This window comes from Staurois parvus, unplaced genomic scaffold (assembly GCF_062004578.1).
Source record: "Staurois parvus isolate SC_StPar_1 unplaced genomic scaffold, SC_StPar_1.0 ptg000183l, whole genome shotgun sequence".
Classification (NCBI taxonomy): Eukaryota; Metazoa; Chordata; class Amphibia; order Anura; family Ranidae; genus Staurois; species Staurois parvus.
In genome coordinates this window covers 2,614,970-2,635,442 of record NW_028317979.1, presented here as the reverse complement: position 1 = coordinate 2,635,442, position 20,473 = coordinate 2,614,970, and the positions used below count along the sequence as shown (strand labels likewise).

The 20,473-nt window shown below is 42.9% G+C and overlaps 1 protein-coding gene across 1 annotated transcript in view; it reads right to left on the bottom strand.

Moving 5' to 3' along the window:
* Positions 1-269: 269 nt before the first annotated feature.
* The window catches only part of PTBP2 (polypyrimidine tract binding protein 2), a 114,195-nt gene continuing 93,991 nt past the window's right edge, over positions 270-20,473 (bottom strand). Inside the window, exons 12-14 of the mRNA XM_089677279.1 lie at positions 7,774-7,990; positions 3,941-4,018; positions 270-1,826 (exon numbers count right to left, since the gene is read on the bottom strand). Of these exons, the coding sequence (XP_089533405.1) occupies positions 1,697-1,826; positions 3,941-4,018; positions 7,774-7,990 (425 nt within the window). The 3' untranslated portion in view covers positions 270-1,696. The remainder of the gene's footprint in view (positions 1,827-3,940; positions 4,019-7,773; positions 7,991-20,473) is intronic.

Sequence of the window (20,473 nt, the reverse complement as noted above, 5' to 3'; positions counted from 1 at the left end):
AGCAGAAGATATTCAGCAGGGTGGGAAAGTGTAGGCCATGACTACTGAGGTCGACCAATTATTGCCAACTCCAGTAAGTCATGGAATGTGTGATAAGAGCCTCTCACTTCACAATGTGCTACCAATTAAGGGTTTTTACAAATGAAGGTCTGTATATAAAATATGAATAGTGTTTCCCACCCTGGCAGAGAGATATGAATTATAAAGCACAGTGGAGAGAAAACAGAGCTGAAGAAAGAAGAGGCAGCAGAGAGAGACAGAAGAGAGAATACAGAGCTACAGAAGTGTTTATTGAGCATGCTACAGAGGTAAGCAGAGTACACAAGATGAAATCAAAACCACCATCAACCTCCCGACTTTGTTAGAAAATTAATTTTTAATTGTGCCGCAATCAAACTAGACTGAATTTTACATTTCTAATGATGTAAAAACTTAACTAATAGAAAATATACATGACCATTTTTTTTCCTACACAGATAAACAGAATCTATGAACTTCAACCAAATACATTAATTTCAGGAAAAAAAATGTACTTGTCCGAAAGAGAACCAAACAGCCAGCTCACTGAAGACATAAGCCGATTGCTGGATTCTAGTTAGTAGATTCTGAGCCATGTCTATAAGTCAGGTCTGTTTAAACATACAAAATAGTTTGAAGTTCTTTATTAAAACAGAATATTACAATGTAAGGTAAATTAAGACTAAAGGCACATAAACTTTGGTCCCACCTGGATGTCAGTTTTTTTTTTTTTTCCAAAAACTGCCACTAGTTTCTCATCTTTGTCAAAAAGGAGCTCCCTGCCATAAAGTACATGCACCGGTTTCTGAAATCACTTTACCAGTCTGCACATGCTCAGAAATCCACAACCATATTTCGAGTAGAATTACAAACAGCAGATGGCAAATATAGAGTTAAATGCACATCAGTCATGTCAACTTCAAAAACTACAGAAAATATTCAGCCACAAATAAGACGTTACTTTAGTTCTAACATTTAAATGATACGATTCACAAGAGAGTACAAAAAGATTAAGAGTCTACATTGTTTTCCGAAACAGGACCAAGACTTCTAAGGATCATCTCCTTGCCTTTTACAAAAAAAAAATTATGCTATTTTTTTTACTAAGAGACATCAAAATAGACCATGTCTAAAGGCAAACACCAACAAGAAAATAAAAACAGTAAGTTTTCCTCCCATTAAATGATTTGCTTTAAAAGTGAAAGAAATGTTGATGTGGGCACAGTACAGAGAGAACATGACTGATGCTTGTGTTGAAGTTCTGAGCAGGAGGAACCAAAGCTTAACCTCTTTACATATCTCCTGGTGCAAAATTCTGTAGTTCACATGTAACAATGTGCCCAAGATCATCTGCCTGCATTCTAAATGGTAAAAAGTTGGTAAAGAAAAAAAGAAACCTTACTATTTAAGGCACATGTCCATGGATTAAGAAAAAAAACAAAAAAACTAAAAATGTAAATGTAACCAGAAAATGTCTTCATAGTCACATTTGAAAACCTGCAGCCAAATGTATAACTGCAGTTTAAAATCAATTAATGTGATGAACCAAGGAATGATAACAGAGTGAAAAAAACAAGCCAAACTCTGGTCCCCACTTTCCTGAACAGTCTGTTGGTGGCAACACATGTAACAATGCGATTAACCCAGATGCTCTGCTTTTGTGTGTTTTTTTTTTTTTTTAAATTGTTGACTTGGAAAAAGAAACTCTCAGATGGTGGTTGTCGCCAATATTGTAGTTGTGGAGATCAATCAATGCCTGTATAGCTTCTTCCACTGTAGACATCTGCAGAAGAGCCATTTTATGGTCTCTAAAGATAATAGTGGAGAAACAAAAAGTTTGGTTACTAAGATCAATAAACAGGAAACCGCTCATTCCCAAAAAAAAAAAAAAATGATATTCTACATTTATACACTCAAAGACTTCAGCTTTATTGAAATTCAGAAGCATAATCAATTAACTAAGAGCCTGCATTTACGCTACTTCTCTAAGGCTGTCCACTATTTCAGGTGAGATGAAAACATGCCAAAGAATGAACAGTTGTGACAGATAAGTACTTACATGAACAAGGTACATTAAACGTGTGACATACAAAGTACAGGGTCACTTTACACGATCACATAAAATCTCCATAAAATACCCAAAAATGTGAGCATATAAGGGTATGTCTAAAGGCCCTTTATAGTAATAAGCATGCTACTTAAAGTAGATGTACACTCAAAACATAACACTAAACATACTCCATATACTAATTGCTATACATATCTGTTCTGCAGCCGCTCCAGTCTGGTCCTGTGCTGAGCTGTCAGCGGTGGCTTTGATGTGTAGGTGTGTGCAGGAGAGGCAGCTGACAATGGAAGCCCCATAGTAAGTCTAAGGGTGAATTCACTTTCCAGTTATTTCACTGCTGTTGTTGGTTCTCTCCTGCACACATCATCCGCCGCTGGAGACCAGACCAGATCGGCATCAGAAAATATAGCCATTTCTTCTTTACAGGGCTAGATAGATTAGTTTTAGAATGTGGCTGCGAGTAAAGTTAGTTTTGGATGAACTTCTACTTTAACAAGTTTTCCTGTGAATTACATATCTTCTTGTGTTATGCAAAATAAAGTACATCTATTCAGAGCAAAGGATTTTGATGCAGGGGATTTTGAAATGCACACAAATGTATATGGGTTTTTGTGCCTTTGCCACTCATTTTAATATGCCTGCTTGGCATGCATGAATGCAATAAAATGTGTCCTACTGTAGAACAACATACTATGCCAATGACCAAGAATATAAACTATCCACATTTTAAAGAGGAACCTCAATTGTGTATGCAAAAAGTCTACAGTACTGATGTTTGCGGACCCAGCAAATGTCATCCTTGCCTATGTGAAGAATAAGGCAGTGGGAGCAAGTACCTTATGGAAGTGGTACTTGCTAATCCCAAAAAACATAATTTTCAAATGTGTGAAGCAGAATATGCAAGAGACCAGAATATGCAAAAAAACCCGTAAATTTCTTTAATGAATGGGATTTCAATTTCAAATACATTATCATGTAGTTAAACATGGACCCTCAGTATTCTAAAAAAAAAGTAGACAGTTGCAAGAAAGTTTGTGAACCCCTTGGAATTAACTGGAGTTAATTAACTGCGGTAACTTATCATAAAATGTGATCCTCACCTAAGTCACAACAAATCGACAAACACAAAGTGCTTAAAGAAGAACCGCCCGGGATACCACCTAAAAATTACAAAAAGTAAACTGACCTATGTAAAACTTAAACTTTTAGTTTATTTATAAGCTTTACAATTTAGGAGAAATTTAGAATTCAATATCTGTGATGTCAGAAATCCAATTAAAAAAACAGCAGGTTCTCTCGGCAAAAGCAGGTGGTGTAAATTCAACCCATTTGCAGGGAAACAATGGCAGGAGGAGCTTCTAGTTCTCTGCTGTAGGTCACATGTTAACACATAGATGGCAAAAAATAAACTGATAGGGTTTATAACCCTCCCCTACTCTATCCAAAAAAAAAATAAGTTTTGCCAATAATTCCACTTTAACTCCAAGGGTCAATTTACTTTTTCCTCTAGCACTGTGAATGTTTAATGGGTCTGTTCAATAAAGACAAGAAATTAGAATTGTGTAGGTTATCAGCTTAAGCACATTGTGTTTGTCTCTTATGACTTAGATGAGGATCAAATAACATTCTATGCAAATTACTGCAGAAAACCAGTTAATTCCAAGAGGTTCACATACTTTTTCTTGCCATTCTAAAAGCAATGTTTTTACGTTATTAAACATATAGGATATCTTGCACACTGCCTATTTCTCTTGCCTTACATTCAAACTATTGCTAGGCTTTGCTGAATATGTGTATTACTCTATAGCACCATAAAACAATACATAATGGCATACAGAATTTAAAAAAACTTACTGAAAAAATTTGAATGCTTTGACAGTTCCTCCTGTGTTAGTGAACAGAGTGCGCAAATCTTCCTCAGTAATCGTTTGCCTGAAATGAACACAAAAGAAGTGGGAAATAAAACTTTAAAAGAAACACATTGCAAGTTAGAGTGTTTACAAATGGCGGTATATATACTGGGATTTTTAAAAATAATTTATTTTTTATTTTTTACTAGTAATGGCGGCGATCAGTGACTTATAGTGGCACTGCGGTAGACATTCTGACACTAGGGGGAACTGACTTGGTGTCACTGACAATCCCAGTGACACCAATACAGTGATCAGAGCTTAAAAAAAAAAAAAAAAAAAAAAAAGCACTGACACTGTACTAATGGCACTGTGCAGGAAAGGGTTAACATGAGGGGCGATCAATGGACTGTGCGCTGGGTGTGTTTTACTATGGGGCGGTGTCTGTGTGCTTCACTGTAAGCACACTGCTTTGGATGGCTGTGCTGTGCAAAGCCATCCAAAGCAGTGTGCCCGAGCTGAAAGGGAGGAGAACAGTTAGTAAACAAAACCGTTCTACTTCCCGTCAGAGATCATCAGTAATCACTGGGCGCCAGTGAGTAATCACCAACCAGGACTCGGTGGTTGACAGCTGTGGTCGCGAATGGTGGCGCGGGTAGGGATTGCGTACCCCCTACCTGGAAATACAAAAGCACACATATATGCAGTATTTCTGCTATAGGGCAGTTGGGAAGCAGGTAAGCATATAGTGAATACCGAATTTTATATACATTTTTTTCCATAGATAGGAGTATTTTTATTAAATCAATCATAACACAAGATATGTGTATTTTTAGATTTATGACTACTGATAATTTTATACATATTTTTCTTGTACATTATTTATGTTTAGTCCAATCGCATATTTTTAGTATACCAATAGAATATGAATTTGTTTTAAGCATAGATATGATATGCAATATGACCTTAGACACTTGTAAAGTGTATGATAATCTGGGGTCTTTATTTACTTGTGCATTCACTACACTGACAGTCTGGTGTCTAATATATGAGTAACCAGTAGGTTCAGCATAAGAAGGATTAAAGAATGCTGGTGTTGGGACCCTGAGAGGTTTGTGCTTCAGATCTTGGGAGGTTTACTTTAGTAAGTGCTGAGACAACACCATGGTGTGCAACTTGTGGGCTCAGCATAAGAAAGGTTAAAAGAATTCCAGCACTAGAACCCTGAAAAAATAATGTCAACCTAAATGACTATAACGGCTAAATATCACACATTAAGAACCTAAATATGTAGTGCATAAATCAGATATACTAAACAAAGTATATATACATGAAAACAGAATAATTGGCCACATACAATGGTGTCTAAATCAAACATAACTAATATATGCCATAAGTGAAAAAGACAATATCAAAGGTGAAAAAATATTCCATGCATGTGACTGTGCTTTAAGCTGGAACACACACGTGATCTCCACTTCTAAGTGCAAGTACTCTCCTTCAAATGGCAGCAATGCCTGCTCACCTCCCTTCCTCGACCCACACAGGGCCTCAAAGCTTTGAGGCCCTGTGTGGGTCGAGGAAGGGAGGTGAGCAGGCATTGCTGCCATTTGAAGGAGAGTACTTGCACTTAGAAGTGGAGATCACGTGTGTGTTCCAGCTTAAAGCACAGTCACATGCATGGAATATTTTTTCACCTTTGATATTGTCTTTTTCACTTATGGCATATATTAGTTATGTTTGATTTAGACACCATTGTATGTGGCCAATTATTCTGTTTTCATGTATATATACTTTGTTTAGTATATCTGATTTATGCACTACATATTTAGGTTCTTAATGTGTGATATTTAGCCATTATAGTCATTTCGGTTGACATTATTTTTTCTATCCATTAGAGGGAGTTCACATATTTTTAATATATATCGTGGTCACTTTGATTTACTATTATACTTTATGGAGACACATGATTGTATTCATGAGATACAAGCGCTTCACTAATTTTATGTTTATTTCTTGCACTTATTGGTATTAGTTAAAGTGACAGCAGCTGTATTGTGTCAGTTATTCCCATGAGCGCAGGAGGATCCCATACCATTTAACTAGAACCCTGAGATGTTTGTTCTTTGGCTTATGGGATTTCTTCAGTGGTTCAGTAACATCAAGCGGTTCCTGATTGGTTCCTAGCTTTCAAGAAGCCCCACTAAGACACGTGTCAAGCAGGATTGGTCCATGACATCAATGCACTACTGGAAGAAATTCTGATAGTCGCCAGGTGAACTAAATGACTGCTGTGCTGTACTGGAGTAAAAAGCACAGATGCCACTGCATGTACTATTACAAGTTCTGTTTACGTAAAATTTTGAGATATTTTATAAACTTTAAAGTGGTGTGTGACAGCCAGCCCCCCTGCAATACTTACCCAAGCCCCATCACGATCCAGCGATGTGCACAATAGTCTCGGCTCTCCGGGGACTCATCCTCCTCATTGGCTGAGACAGCAGCGGGAGCCACTGCTTCCCACTGCTGTCAATCAGGGCCAGTGAGCCAATTATGACAGCGAGGGGACAGGGCTGAGCAGTGGCTCTGTGTGTGAATGGGCATGCAGAGCTGCAGCTCGGGAACGAGCCTGCTTGGGTTGCGCCCATAGCAAGCCGCCTGCTCTAGGGGCACTAGGCAGAAGGGAGGGGCCAGGAACGCCATCAAGGGACCCGAGAAGAGGAGAATCAGAGCTACTCTGCATACCCACTGCACAGAGTAGGCAAGTATGATTTTTTTTTTTTAAATTGCCTTTAATATCACTTTCTAATGTTGAGGAATTGTTGCATGTGGTGAAAGCTATATTCTCAAGCAAGGTAATGTCTCCCTAAAATGTGTATATGTTGGAATTTCACAAGGAGTGTGTGACAGAAGGCCTAGCTATAATATCTATATGATGGCAAGTGTTTATCGACCTTCTATATACAGTATATGCCAATTCTTAATAGTGAGCACAATGTTTGTACATGTGTGGTGACCACAAGGTGACACTGAATGAAGAGGACTCTGGATGAATATTTATGAACATTTTGATTTCTTTGGACACTTTTAGGAGTTTATAAACACATTATTTGAGCACACAAGTTTGTGACACTTTTGGATGGAGAGACATTAACTTTTTTTTTTCACCAATTTTCGATCTTGAGAGTTATAGCAATTTATTTGATGTAAATGTTTTGAGTTGAGGGATTTGTTAGTAATTTTGTTGGTGCAACAATTGTTTTTATTTCATCACTATAAGATGTGGGAGCGCTACACTTTTTTTTTTATAAATTATACTTGGGGTATATATGATATACTCTTTGGTGGGAAGACTGGTGAAGGGTTAGAACCACGATCAGGGTACTGCAGATTACTGCTGTTATTCTGATCACCATTTTCACCAGCAATTTCCGCCAGAACAAGAGAGAGGAACTCTTCCAATGACAACTAAGTTGGGATTTCCATCACATTTGAAAGATATTATTACCATGTACTTGAGAAAGTAATCTGTCATCTTATAAACAAGAGTATTAGTGTAACTGTTTATATGTTGACATTCAAACTATGCACTTATATCTACTTATTTGCAAAATACAAGAGCCAGTGTATACCAATTTATTAAAAAAGACAAATATGCAGGCTGAAAAATGTATTTTATCTGCAAACCTTCAATACCACCCAGAATCTTATAAGTTAATAGATAATTATTAAAAACATTTTTCTTTTCTTCCTTAAAATTAAAAAAAAATAATAAGTTACTCAGTGTTTTATATAAAGTCAAGGGAACTGTAGTGATAGAAAAGTGGTACTACTCACGGAATGTTAGACAAATGAAGGGTTGCTGAAGGAGGGAATATATTCTGAAAGTTTTTAGAGCCAGGCTTCTTAAAACGATGCAGAGGGGAGTTGGCAAAGTCTTTTGTTAGCCCTTGATCATCAAGCCCTTCCCGAGGTAGCTGGACTGTTTGATGTTTAGACAATGTAACCCTGATTATTTTTCCATACATTTTCTGGCCATTGAGGTGGCTCATGGCTGCAAAACAAGCATATTAATGCAGTCAAGCTTTAGGATATCATTGCATCCATTCCAAACTATACATAATTTGCAAAGCAGGAAACCCAATCATTCTTAAATTAAACCGATTTACTCACCAAAGTACTTCCTAATTTCACATAAGACGAAATGTAATTTAAGAACTGTTATTAATCCAATTACAATCTGGAAGTGTGTCATCCAGTTTAAGTAAACAAGTATTATCCTGGGAGAAACGTAATTACAACGATTTGGATTTTACGTTGAAAAACAGAACAAAACAATGACTAATTAAATTAGTGAGTTATAAACACAAAGTTAATTTGTGCTTTAACTCAATGCGCTAAAAAACCCAAAACTCCAACAATACTACTTAATAACCACAACTAATCTAGTGAGAATGCTCGACTATTGAGAACATCTGTAACACAGTCTAACAGAAGCTGGTACGTTGGAATGAGCTTTAAAGTGGAACTAAAGTGCTTTAAAAAGGCAAACAGGTAGGCTTTTATTGCAGCACAGACTTGGTATGTCTTCTGCCATAAAAGCTTCTGCCTTTCCTGCTAGCAATTTTCTTTTGAGTGCATACTTACACTTTGTGTACATTTTGGGTATGCCTTTGGTGCTCGTATAATTAACTCCTGGAGAGATATACAGTGAGGAACAGAAATATTTGAACAACCTGTGATTTTGCAAGTTCTCCCACTTAGAAATCATGGAGGGGTCTGAAATTCACATTGTAGGTGCATTCCCACTCTGAGATACAGAATTTAAAAATCATGCAATGTGATTTCCTGAATTTTTTTTAATGAACTTATTTGTCTTGCACTGCTGAACATAAGTATTTGAACACCTAAGAAACATCAAGAATTCTGGCTCTCAAAGACCTGTTACTGTGCCTTTAAAAAGTCCACCTCTACTCCTCTCATTAATCTAACTTAGTAGCACCTGTCTGAGCTCTTTAAAGACACCTGTCCACCCCACAGTCAGTCAGATGCCAACTACTACCATGGGCAAGACCAAAGAGCTGTCAAAAGACACCAGAGACAAAATTGTGGACCTCCACAAGGCTGGAAAGGGCTACGGGGCAATTGCCAAGCAGCTTGGTGAGAATAGATCAACTGTTGGAGCAATTGTTAGAAAATGGAAAAGGCTAAAGACGACTGTCAGTCTCCCTCGGACTGGGGCTCCATGCAAGATCTCACCTCGTGGGGTATCACTGATAAGAAAGGTGAGGAATTAGCCCAGAACTACAAGGGAGGAGCTGGTCAATGACATGAAGAGAGCTGGGACCACAGTTTCAAAGGTCACTGTCGATAGAACACTACGCCGTCATGGTTTCAAATCATGCATTGCACGAAAGGTTCCCCTGCTCAAGTCATCACATGTCCAGGCCCATCTGAAGTTTGCCAATGACCATCTGGATGATCCAGAGAAGGCATGGGAGAAAGTCATGTGGTCAGATGAGACCAAAGTAGAACTTTTTGGTCTAAACTTCACTCGTCGTGTTTGGAGGAAAAAGAAGGATGAGTTGCATCCCAAGAACACCATCCCTACTGTGAAGCATGGGGGTGGTAACATCATGCTTTGGGGGTGCTTTTCTGCAAAGGGGACAGGACGACTGCACTGTATTAAGGAGAGGATGAATGGGGCCATTTATTGTGAGATTTTGAGCAACAACCTCCTTCCCTCAGTCAGAGCATTGAAGATGGGTCGTGGCTGGGTCTTCCAACATGACAACGACCCGAAGCACACAGCCAGGATAACCAAGGAGTGGCTCCGTAAGAAGCATAACGCAGTTATTTACCTGTTAACTGTATTTCCAGGAATCTTCTAGGACAGCTCACTTGAGAGATAGGCTCCTCCCAGGAAACACCCGCTCCACCTTTTTCCTCTATAAGTAGCCTCTCTCCCAGGGGACCCTCAGTATAAGAATATGACCGAAGGCCTAGGAGAAAGCATAAAAATGGTAGTAGAGACACAATGACGATTTCAAGCATGACGAAACCCTAGTACATAATCACACAGCAATCGGGAGGGAGTTACGCTGTCCTAGAAGATTCCTGGAAATACAGTTAACAGGTAAATAACTGCGTTTTCCCGAGTCATCTTCTAGGACAGCTCACTTGAGAGGAGTAGAATAGAAATACATGCTCTAGGGTGGGCCCTTTGTTCGTAGGACCTTCCTGCCGAACACCTGGTCCTTGCTGCCGATTAGGTCAAATCTGGAGTGTCTAGCGAAGGTGGCGAAACTGGACCATGTTGCGGCATTGCAGATCTGTCCAGGGGAGGCCCCCGCCTTTTCCGCCCAGGTGGCTGCGGTGGCCCTGGTCGAATGCGCCTTTAGGCTGGCCGGTGGTGACAGACGCAGCTCTATAACCTTCAGAAATGGCCTCTCTTACCCATCTTGTGATGGTGCCTTTGGAGGCACTGTCCCCCTTCCTTGGATCATCAATTCTGCTGTAGTCTCCCTCCAGGGATGGTATTATTATTTCCTGTGACTTATGAGAATGTGACGCAACCTTAGGTAGAAACGCCGAATCCGTGCGGAGGATGGTTCTGTCCCGCAGGCTAGTGCAGTATGGTTCTATTACCAACAGATCTTGCAGTTCGCTGACTCTGCGGGCAGACGTAATTGCTACAAGCAGGATGGTTTTAGGAGTCAAAAAGTCTAAAGGAGCACACCTCCAAAGGCTCAAAAAGGTTGTTGCTGAAAAAACTCTTCAGAACTGTGCCCAGGTCCCATGTAGGGTGCTTCGGCGTGGGCAGGACTCGGCGCCTAGAGATAGCTCTCAGGGACCTGATTACTAATGGGTCTGCCGCCAATCCTAATTCCAGAAAGTTTGATAGTGCTGCTACCTGCACCTTAAGGGAATTTGCAGCCAGGTTCTTATCTACCCCGGCTTGGAGGAATTCCCATGCTGTATGTAAGATGGGAGCCCCCGGCGACCCATTCCTATCTTTCCAGGCGGAGAACTTCTTCCAAGTTAATCATATACGGTGTTTGTCGATTTCTTCCTTCTGTCTAAGATGGTGGCGACCACTTTCTCTGACAGGCCTTTCCTGACTAGCCTGTCCCACTCAGAAGCCACGCTGCTAGGGAGAGTTCTCCTGGGTGAGGGTGTAGCACCTCCCCTTGCCCCCCGTAAATCGTGTGAGGGCGGTATCATCCATGGGTCCGTTGAGCTTAATTCCTTCAGCTGGGCAAACCATGGCCCTTTGGGCCAAAACGGTACAATCAGGATGACTTTGGCTTGGGATGACTGAATCTTCTGCATCACTTCCGGCAACAGTCTGAACGGAGGAAACCCATAGAGAAGGTCTCCCTCCCAATGCGGGGCTAATGCATCTCTCCCTGCACTCCTGGGGTCCTTCTGCAGGCTGCAGTACCTCCCCAGTTTTGTATTTTGGCTGTTGGTGAAGAGATCCGCGGAGGGAGTGCCCCATCTGGCGCAGGTTTGATTGAATGCTGTACGGCTGAGGCACCACTCTGTCTGAGTGACCTCTCTCCGGCTCATTTGGTCCGCCAACTGTTTGAGATATCCTTTCAGATGCGCTGCTGTGATGGACTCTAGGTTTGTCTCTGCCCAGCTCAGGAGGGTTTCTGCCAGATCCATCAGTCTCGGGGCCCTCGTGCCCCCCCTATCTGTTTAAGTACGTGACAACCGTTGTGTTGTCGGATAAGATCTGAACTTCCTTCCCCTCTCGTACCCTGGAAAGCCAACAATTCCTTGTAGTTTGATGATCTGCCCGAGATTTCCGCGTCCCACCTGCCCTGGGCCAGGCGGTCTTCCATGTGAGCACCCCACTCAGACATACTCACATCTGTGGTGATTCTTACCGGGCTGACCTGCAGCCATTTTCTCCCAGCCTCTAAGGTGTGGATGTTCTCCCCCCCCCCCCCTTTAGCGAATTCCTCATGCGTGTGAGGCGGATCCTGGAATCTAAGGCTGCTTGGCTGCCATCCCAGTGGGAGAGGACATGGTCCTGCAGTATTCTGGAGTGAAACTGTGCCCATTGCACTCCGGGTATGGCAGCTGTCATGCGCCCCACTAACCTCATTGCAGCACTGGCATACTAGGGCCAATTAACCTACCAGCATGTCTTCGGAGTGTGGGAGGAAACCCACGCAGTCACAGGGAGAACATGCAAACTCCAGGCAGGTGGTGCTGTGGCTGGGATTTGAACCAACGACCCGAGTACTGTCAGGCGGAAGTGCTAACCATTTAGCCACTGTGCTGCCCATTTGTGCAGGTCGCCATCCCCCGGAAGATCTTCGTATCTTGCTGCAGTCAGAGAGCTTTTTTTTTTTTTTTTTCCCCCGTTAGGTATAAGCGGGTATTCTTGGAATCCAGGGCATACCTCAGATACGTGATCCTTCTGGGAGGTATTAGCTGGGATATTCCCCCCCTATTGATTAGCCATCCCAAGTACTCTGGGAAGGAATTTGTGCACCGTACGTGGGATTCCACACCCCTCTCTGTATTTGCAAATAAAAGTAGCGGTTCTGCTCGGACATTGGTGAATATCCTTGGAGCCGATGACAGACCGGAGGGGAGTGCATGAAAATGGGAGTACCCAGAGGAAACCCCTGCAAGCGCGGGAGAACACTCAAACTCCATGCAGGGGGCGCCACGGTCGGGGACCGAACCCACAACCCATACACCGCAAGGCAGACGCGCCAACCACTATGGCTCAGGAGAGACCAGAACTCCTGGACTCAAACAGTCTGAGAGTCTCTGCCACCAAAGGAGCTGGGATTACAGATGCACGCCCCTGCATGCTGCCTCCGTTGAACTGAAATAGAATTGTTGCCCCTGCGCCTTCCAGCGCAACCCTGAGAAACTTCTCTGATTCCTCCCTTATCGGGACATGCAGATATGTGTCCTTCAAATCCATCTAAGCCATAAATACGCCCTGGTGGCAGTAGTTCTGTTCACTGTGTGTATGGTCTCCTTGCAAAACTTTTTTTTTTTTTTTTGGTCCCACGAACTCGTTCCCCTTTTTCAGGTTGAGTATCATTCCGCAGGTTCCCAACACCTTCCTTCTAAGGAAGAAATGGGAGTAGAAAACCACTCCCCCTCTCTTCCTCCTCCAGCTGGCAAATTACATTCTGCCCGAGCATCCCATCCAGGAGGTCTACTAACATGTCCGCTTTTCCCCTGTCCCTTGGCAGGGGTGTTGCGAAGAACCTTTGAGGGGGGGGGGGGGGGGTCTTGAGAACTCTATTCTGTAGCCATTCGGAATGCATCTAAGATAAAGAGTGATTTTTAGCCACTGTATGTGGAAGTGTCCCAGCCTTCCTCCCACTTGGCTCCTCCGGTCACTTGGACCGGTTCCTGGATCTATTCTGGTTGGGGTTGAAGAGGAAGTCTTCCATTCCCCTTGACTAATCCTTGATCCCCAGCCTGTGCCTAGTCTCCTTTTGTCGTATACTGCCTGTTGGGCCGAAACCCCCTCCGCCCTGTAGGCCTGCTTGGGGCTGGAAAGCCTTTCCTTCTGTTGGCTGACCTTTCCAGGACCGAATTTAGTACTGGCCCGAAGAGGCGTTTTCCCTCGAAGGGCCGACAGCAGAATTCGTATTTAGAGGCAAGATCCCCCTGCCAAGATTCTAACCAGATAGCTCTTCTGGCAGAATTTACAAGCGCAGTAGACTTTGCTTGTAAATCAAATAGCTTCCATCGATGCGTCTGCAGTGAAAGCCACAGTTTCCCCTAAGACCGGCAGCGACTTCCGGATCTCTCCTGCCGAGGCGCCTTGTTCTAGAAAGAGGAGCATCTGGCCTTGGGCAAGTTAAGAGTAGATTTTGTGCCTGAGCCTGGGTTTGAACCTGGGCCTTTTTGCAGTGATAGACTAAGTTGCTTCTCTCTGAGCCACACGGAATGCTGTCCCCACGGTGCAGCATCTTCTTCCTTGAATGGGAATCTCCACTTGAGGTATTTGGGAAAGAGCCTCCTTTTCCGGCTCTTCCCATTCCCTTCTGATGGTGGACCATAAAGTAGAATACGCATGGACTGCGTGGCCGCTCTTCTCTTTTTTTTTTTTTTTTTTTTTAGACCTGCATACAGCTGGTCATGGAGGGAGAGATCCGGTTGTTCCTCCTCCAGGTCATCTCCCTGAGGTGCCTGGTTGGGGCTTTGTCCTGGGCGGGACCCGGACTCTTAGAAATCAATGCATGTACAGGGAGAGCATGCAAACCATGCAAAGCATGCAGGAGGTGTCATAGTCGGGAATCAAACCCACAACCCATTCACTGCAAGGCAGACATGCTAACCACCAAGCCTCTGTGCCACCCCCCTGTGGGCCCACCTGGGGATGAGGAACATAGGGCACCCATCCGCCGTGCAGCCCCCTTGGGGCCCCTACGTGGCCCCCCAGCACCCAGAAAGCCCCTAGGTAGTGTAGGGAAGAAGGGCAGGGGGGAATGAGAGGGCGGGCGGGGTGGTTGTGGCAGCCAAAAAGGCCCTTACCTGCTGCAGGCCTCCCCCAGCCTTGACAGATCTGCCTCCATCCTTGCCGCGAACTCCCCCTTGGTGCGGCTGTTTTGCAGGGGTTAGCGGGCTCCGCCCTCTCCCTGGGGTCCTCATGCGCCGGCCTCCCTCTCACGGCCGCCGGTGGAAGAAGCGGCCGTGGTGTGGGCGAGTTCTACGGCCCGCCGCCCATAGCCCACATGGCGGCAGCGCCGCTTCCTGTTCCTGCGCCGGAAGTGACGTCACTTCCCGGCGCCCGGAAATGACGCGATTCCGGCGTCCTGCCCGACCACCGTCCATGCTGCAGAGATCCCGGAAAAGGTAAGCTCACCTCAGCCCAAGGGAAAGGCAATCCTGCCCAGGTCGGCGTAGCGGGCTCTGCCCCCCTGGAGAGCCCCGCTAGGACCATTTGGGGTCTGTCACCCCCACCCCAGAGGGGTTTACACGAAGGGGACCTGACTGAAGCCCCCTCACAAGGCCCCTGCCTTGCTTAGAAAAGGAGGAAAGGGTGGCCTCAGTACCTCGCCAGGTGGCCCTAGAAAAACAACAAAACGGGCGTAGCTCACTCCTGGCCTGAGGAAACACTAATACTGAGGGTCCCCTGGGAGAGAGGCTACTTATAGAGGAAAAAGGTGGAGCGGGTGTTTCCTGGGAGGAGCCTATCTCTCAAGTGAGCTGTCCTAGAAGATGACTCGGGAAATCAAGGTTTTGGAGTGGCCTAGCCAGTCTCCAGACCTAAATTCAATAGAACATCTTTGGAGGGAGCTGAAACTCCATGTGGCTCAATGACAGCCCCGAAACCTGACAGATCTAGAGGAGATCTGTGTGGAGGAGTGGGCCAAAATCCCTGTTGCAGTGTGTGCAAACCTGGTCAAGAACTACAGGAAACGTTTGACCTCTGTAATTGCAAACAAAGGCTTCTGTACCAAATATTAACACTGATTTTCTCAGGTGTACAAATACTTATGTTCAGCAGTGCAAGACAAATAAATTCTTTAAAAATCATACAATGTGATTTCCTGAATTTTTTTTTAATTCTGTCTCTCAGAATGGGGATGCACCTACAATGTGAATTTCAGACCCCTCCATGATTTCTAAGAGGGAGAACTTGCAAAATCGCAGGGTGTTCAAATACTTCTGTTCCTCACTGTATCATGGGCTGGCCAATCTAGATGCCTATAAACAACAAGCCTAGAAGAAAAATGGGCAAAGATGTCAGTAGGGATAGAACATTGAGGGAGATCACAGATATCGCATGTTAGTGTGCCAGAAAATACAAGTATGCTGTGCATACTTATGAAGAGTGCCCACCCACCACAGTTCTAATGGATAAGTTCACCTTTTAACCACTTCAAAACTGGGCACTTTCACCCCCTTTCTGCACAGGCTTTATTTTCAGCTTGCAGCACTGTTGCACTTTGAATGACAATTGCACAATAATGCAACAATGTACCCATATGAAATTTTTATAAATTTTTTTTTAGACAGATCAAACTTTCCTTTGGTGGTATTTAATAACCACTGGGTTTTTTTTTTTTTTAAATATTTTGCTTAACAAAAAAAAATTTTGAAAACAATTTAGTAATGTTTCTTCTTCTAGCACTGATGAAAAGTGCCATGATTATCAGTGTAAAAATGCTGACAGCCTTGCCGGGCATCAGCTGTTTGTTTCTCACAGACACAGTATGAGAAAAAGACTGCTGATAGCCGGCAAGTCTGTTTACATGTAATCAGCTGTGATTGGCCACAGCTGATGACATGGTAAAGGGAATGCAGTGATTGGCCCTTTGTCAAAATCTGTAATCAACTGTGTGCAAAAGGACACAGCGGTCACAAGAGTGCGCACGATGAGTGCCTCAGGGGGTGCGCAAGACGTGTTCTGAAAGGACTTCTATAGACGCCCTTCCAGAACAAGAGAACTACGCTGCAGCTGTCGTTCGGCTATAGAGCGGCATTAAGGTTAAAAATAAATAAATAATGAATGCACATGATTTTGCAGGTAAAATATGCATTTATTATTTTTTTCTTTCAGAAGTTCGCAGTGCATTACACCCACAATCAGTAGACTGCCTACAGCTTTCTGCCTGTATCTCTCCATGGGCTTTCAGTTTGAAAGCTACATGAAATGTGAATGAGCTGTGCGGTCACCAGTGCCTTTGCAGTTCATAGAGAACTACAAGTCATATTCCACGGTGGCAGACGGGATTTGTAGTTTGTTAATTCACAGATTCCTGTGAATGATCGATGCAGCTGTGTAGGCACTGTTTTAAACTGACAGTGGGTGTGGGGAGAAGAACCCCTGGGCGCTGTCACAAGTTAGGAGGGGGGTAACCAGGAGGTACGGGGACTGATGCAAAGCAGCATGTTACATTCTAAATGCTGGTGTAACATGTAACACACGGTGCTAAACATGAAGTATACTGTAATCAGCCCAGACTGCTAACGATTCAAGTTTTTAATACAAAGAAGAACCCACAGGTAACCTCAGGAGAAATACAGGCTACTCTGGATAAAGACGTTGTGGTTGTTTTGATGGCGCGCAATATGATGATATTTGAAAACAAATTAGCTGCATGGTTGAGTTGCCAGAAAGAGGCGTTTACTATGCCAATGTCACAAAAAGCCCAGTTACAATATACCAGATAACACCGACACACCTCACCAAGCTTTTTCGTGGCATTGGCGCAGTAAAGGCTTCTTTCTGGCTATTTAATCATGTAGCCCATTTTTGTTCAAGTATTGCCATATTGTGCTTCTTCAAAACAACCACACCATCTTTTTCAAGAGCAGCCTTGTATTTCTCCTAAAGTTGTGGGTTTTTCTTTGTATCCCAAATAATTGTTCTGGTAGTTGTAGCTACAATCTTTCTTTTTCTACCTGTAATTGGCTTGGTATCAAGAGATCCTGAACTTTCCACTTCTTAAGTGATTAACCAGTAATGGCCAATTCAAGGTTTTGGACATCGTTTTATATCCTTTTCCCATCTTTATAAAGGTCCATTACCTTGTTACGCAGGTCTTTTGACATTTCTTCTCTTCTCCCCATGGCTTAGTATCTAGCCTGCTCAGTGCATCCAAGAGCTAACAAATGCATGGACTATTTATACACAGAATTTAAAAAGCTAAAGATGTGGAAAAATAACATTTAATTGCCATTTTAACCTGTGTGTCTCACCTTGTGTGTCTATACCAAGGCCAAACATTCCATGGTATGTAAACCATGGGAGGGCCATCTGGGTGATTTCTGATATTATTTAAAAAGAAGCAAAATAACTATGATGATAATAAATGGATTCATATGATCACTATCCTTAAATAAGAGAGTTTTTTGGCATGATCAGTCATTTTCAAAATCAATGCTAAAGTGTCATGATTTCTGCTGGGGTATGCAAACATTTGAGCACCACTGAATATATGTACAATTTAATGCATTTTACAATAAAATAAAATGATTTTATGATAGAGACATTGTGTATTGCTGCGCTAAAGTTCCACAGGTGATGTAGCAGCTATTTGGTCCAAGAGGGCTCACCTGTATGTTTTTTGTAGCTGTGAGATAAATTCAAACAGCACATAACATATCTAGACAATGGGGGCAGAAACGCAGACTGTTTAGATGCAGGACAGTAGTATGGTAAAACAATGTCCTAGTCCAACCAAGCCTAAATCTGCTCCATTCTATGATTATTCTATCTACCCTGTAAAAGAAAAGATGTCTATACTTACCTATGATTATTCTATCTACCCTGTAAAAGAAAAGATGTCTATACTTACCTATTTTAAAGCCGTTCTGGTCCAGGTACATGATCAGGTCAGAGAGTTGGCTTCAGGTAGAGGAGGGACAGCAGACAATGGCTGCCCTATAGTAAGCATAAGGGTTAATTCATTGCCCAGACTGCAGCTGTTGTCTCTGCCTCTCATCTACATAGAAGCTGGCCAAATTATACTTTAAGACTCCAAAACATGCTTTGCAGATGTGATAAAGACAAGAAAGGCAACCTTGTGAGTCAGGTTAGATAGAGGAATATCTTTAATATGTTTAAAGGGCAGTCTTTGAAGATGTGACAGAACCAGACGGAGATCCCATAAAGTCACTGGGGAATGAACTATGAGAGAGCCCTATGTACAAATGCCTTTATTAGAATGTGACATGCAAGTGGTCTGCTAAGGTTGAGATTTGTCTGATGGAAATCAAGGCCAAACGCTGATCCAGACCAGATTAGGGGAACAGGATTTGTCCCACAAGAGATCTTTCTGGAATGGAATTTCCTTGTCTCACATGACGAGAAATATAATTTCCAACTGTGATGGTAGACTCTGCAAGAAATCTACTTCCTAGCTTTCAAGAGCATAAGGATGCCCAGGTTACTGTACCTCAGGACCTAGGCTTCAAAAGTTAAGCCAGTAAAAACTAGCAACAGAGAAGCAGGGTGACACAGATGATCAGTGGGCCCATGGAGAATCTGGCAGGAGCCTGACAGGGTCAGAGTAAAAACGTCCTCCTGGGCCAGTAGGATGCCATGGAATCACCGTAATGCCCACATTTCGATCCAGCGGAGCAGACAAGGAGGGAGCTTCAAAGGGGAAAAAGCGTAGATCACATGGGCAAAGACGGCAATGTGAGGCAAAGAACGAAAATACAGTGTACTGTCCCTGGATACAATATTCTTCACTTTAAACGCCTGAAACAACTTAGGACCAGATAGCTGCAAAGGCCAACAGACATATAGTTACACAGTTAATCAGGTTAAAAATGACACTAGACCATTTAATTAACCACTTGCCCTCCAGGGGATTTACCCCCCTTCCTGACCAGGCCATTTTTTGCGTTATGGCGCTGCATTACTTTAACTGACAATTGCGCAGTCATGCAACGCTGCACCCAAATGAAATTTGTCCTTTTCCCCCCCACAAATCGAGCTGTATTTTGGTGATATTTGATCTCCCATGTGGTTTTTAATTTTCGTGCTATAAAAAAAAAAAAAAAAAAAGACCGACAATTTTGAGAAAAAAAAACCCAATATTTTTGACTTGTTGCTATTAAACATGTCCAGTAAAAATTAAAAAAAAAAAAAAACAAATGTCGTCATAAATTTAGGCTAAAATGTATTCTACTAAATGTCTTTACTAAAAAAAAAAAAAATTCCCAATAAATGTAAATTGGTTTACGTGAAAGTTATAGCGTTTACAAATGGCTGTACATGTACTGGGATTTTTTTTTCTTTTTAATTTTTACTAGTAATGGCGGCAATTAGAGACTTAGCAGGACTGCGGCGGGCATTCTGACACTAGGGGGAGCTGACCTGGTATCACTGCAATCCCCAGTGACACTAATACAGTGATCAGTGCTAATAAAAAGCACTGACACTGTACTAATGGCACCGGGCAGGAAGAGGTTAACAAGTGGGGCGATCTGCAAAGCAGTGTGCAAGAGCTGACAGGGAGGAGAACTGTTTTGTTTACTAACAGTTTTCCCACCTATCGGAGATGCTCGGTAATCACCGGTCGCCGGCATCAGAGCTGACAGAGCAGGTCATCCAAGTACCTCTCAATGGGGGTACCTTGGGTTATCAACAATCCCAGAACCAGAGCCAACATCTTGGTAAACACCCTGGGGGCTGTGAACAGGCTGAAAACACCAAAAATTTATAATGGCAATCCTCCACTGTGAATCGCAGAAACAGTTGGTGAGGTCGGAAAATCAAGTGTGTAGGTACGCATTCTTGATATCTACTGATGCCCTTGATGAAGCAAAGCAATCACTGACTGGGTCGAGCCCATCCTGAATTTTTGTATTTCCAAGAGCTTGCTGAGAGCCTTGAGGTCCAGAGCGGGTCATGTGTCTCAGATTGACTTGGGAACTGTGAACAGTTTGGAATAAAAGCCATGAATCTTCTCTGCCAGCATAGCCGCTGACCCCTTGGGACAGTAGTCTTTCCAGGGCAGCAAAGAAAACGTCTCTTTTTAATGGTTCTGAAGATACCCTTGAGAGCATAAAGCATAGAATAGGACAG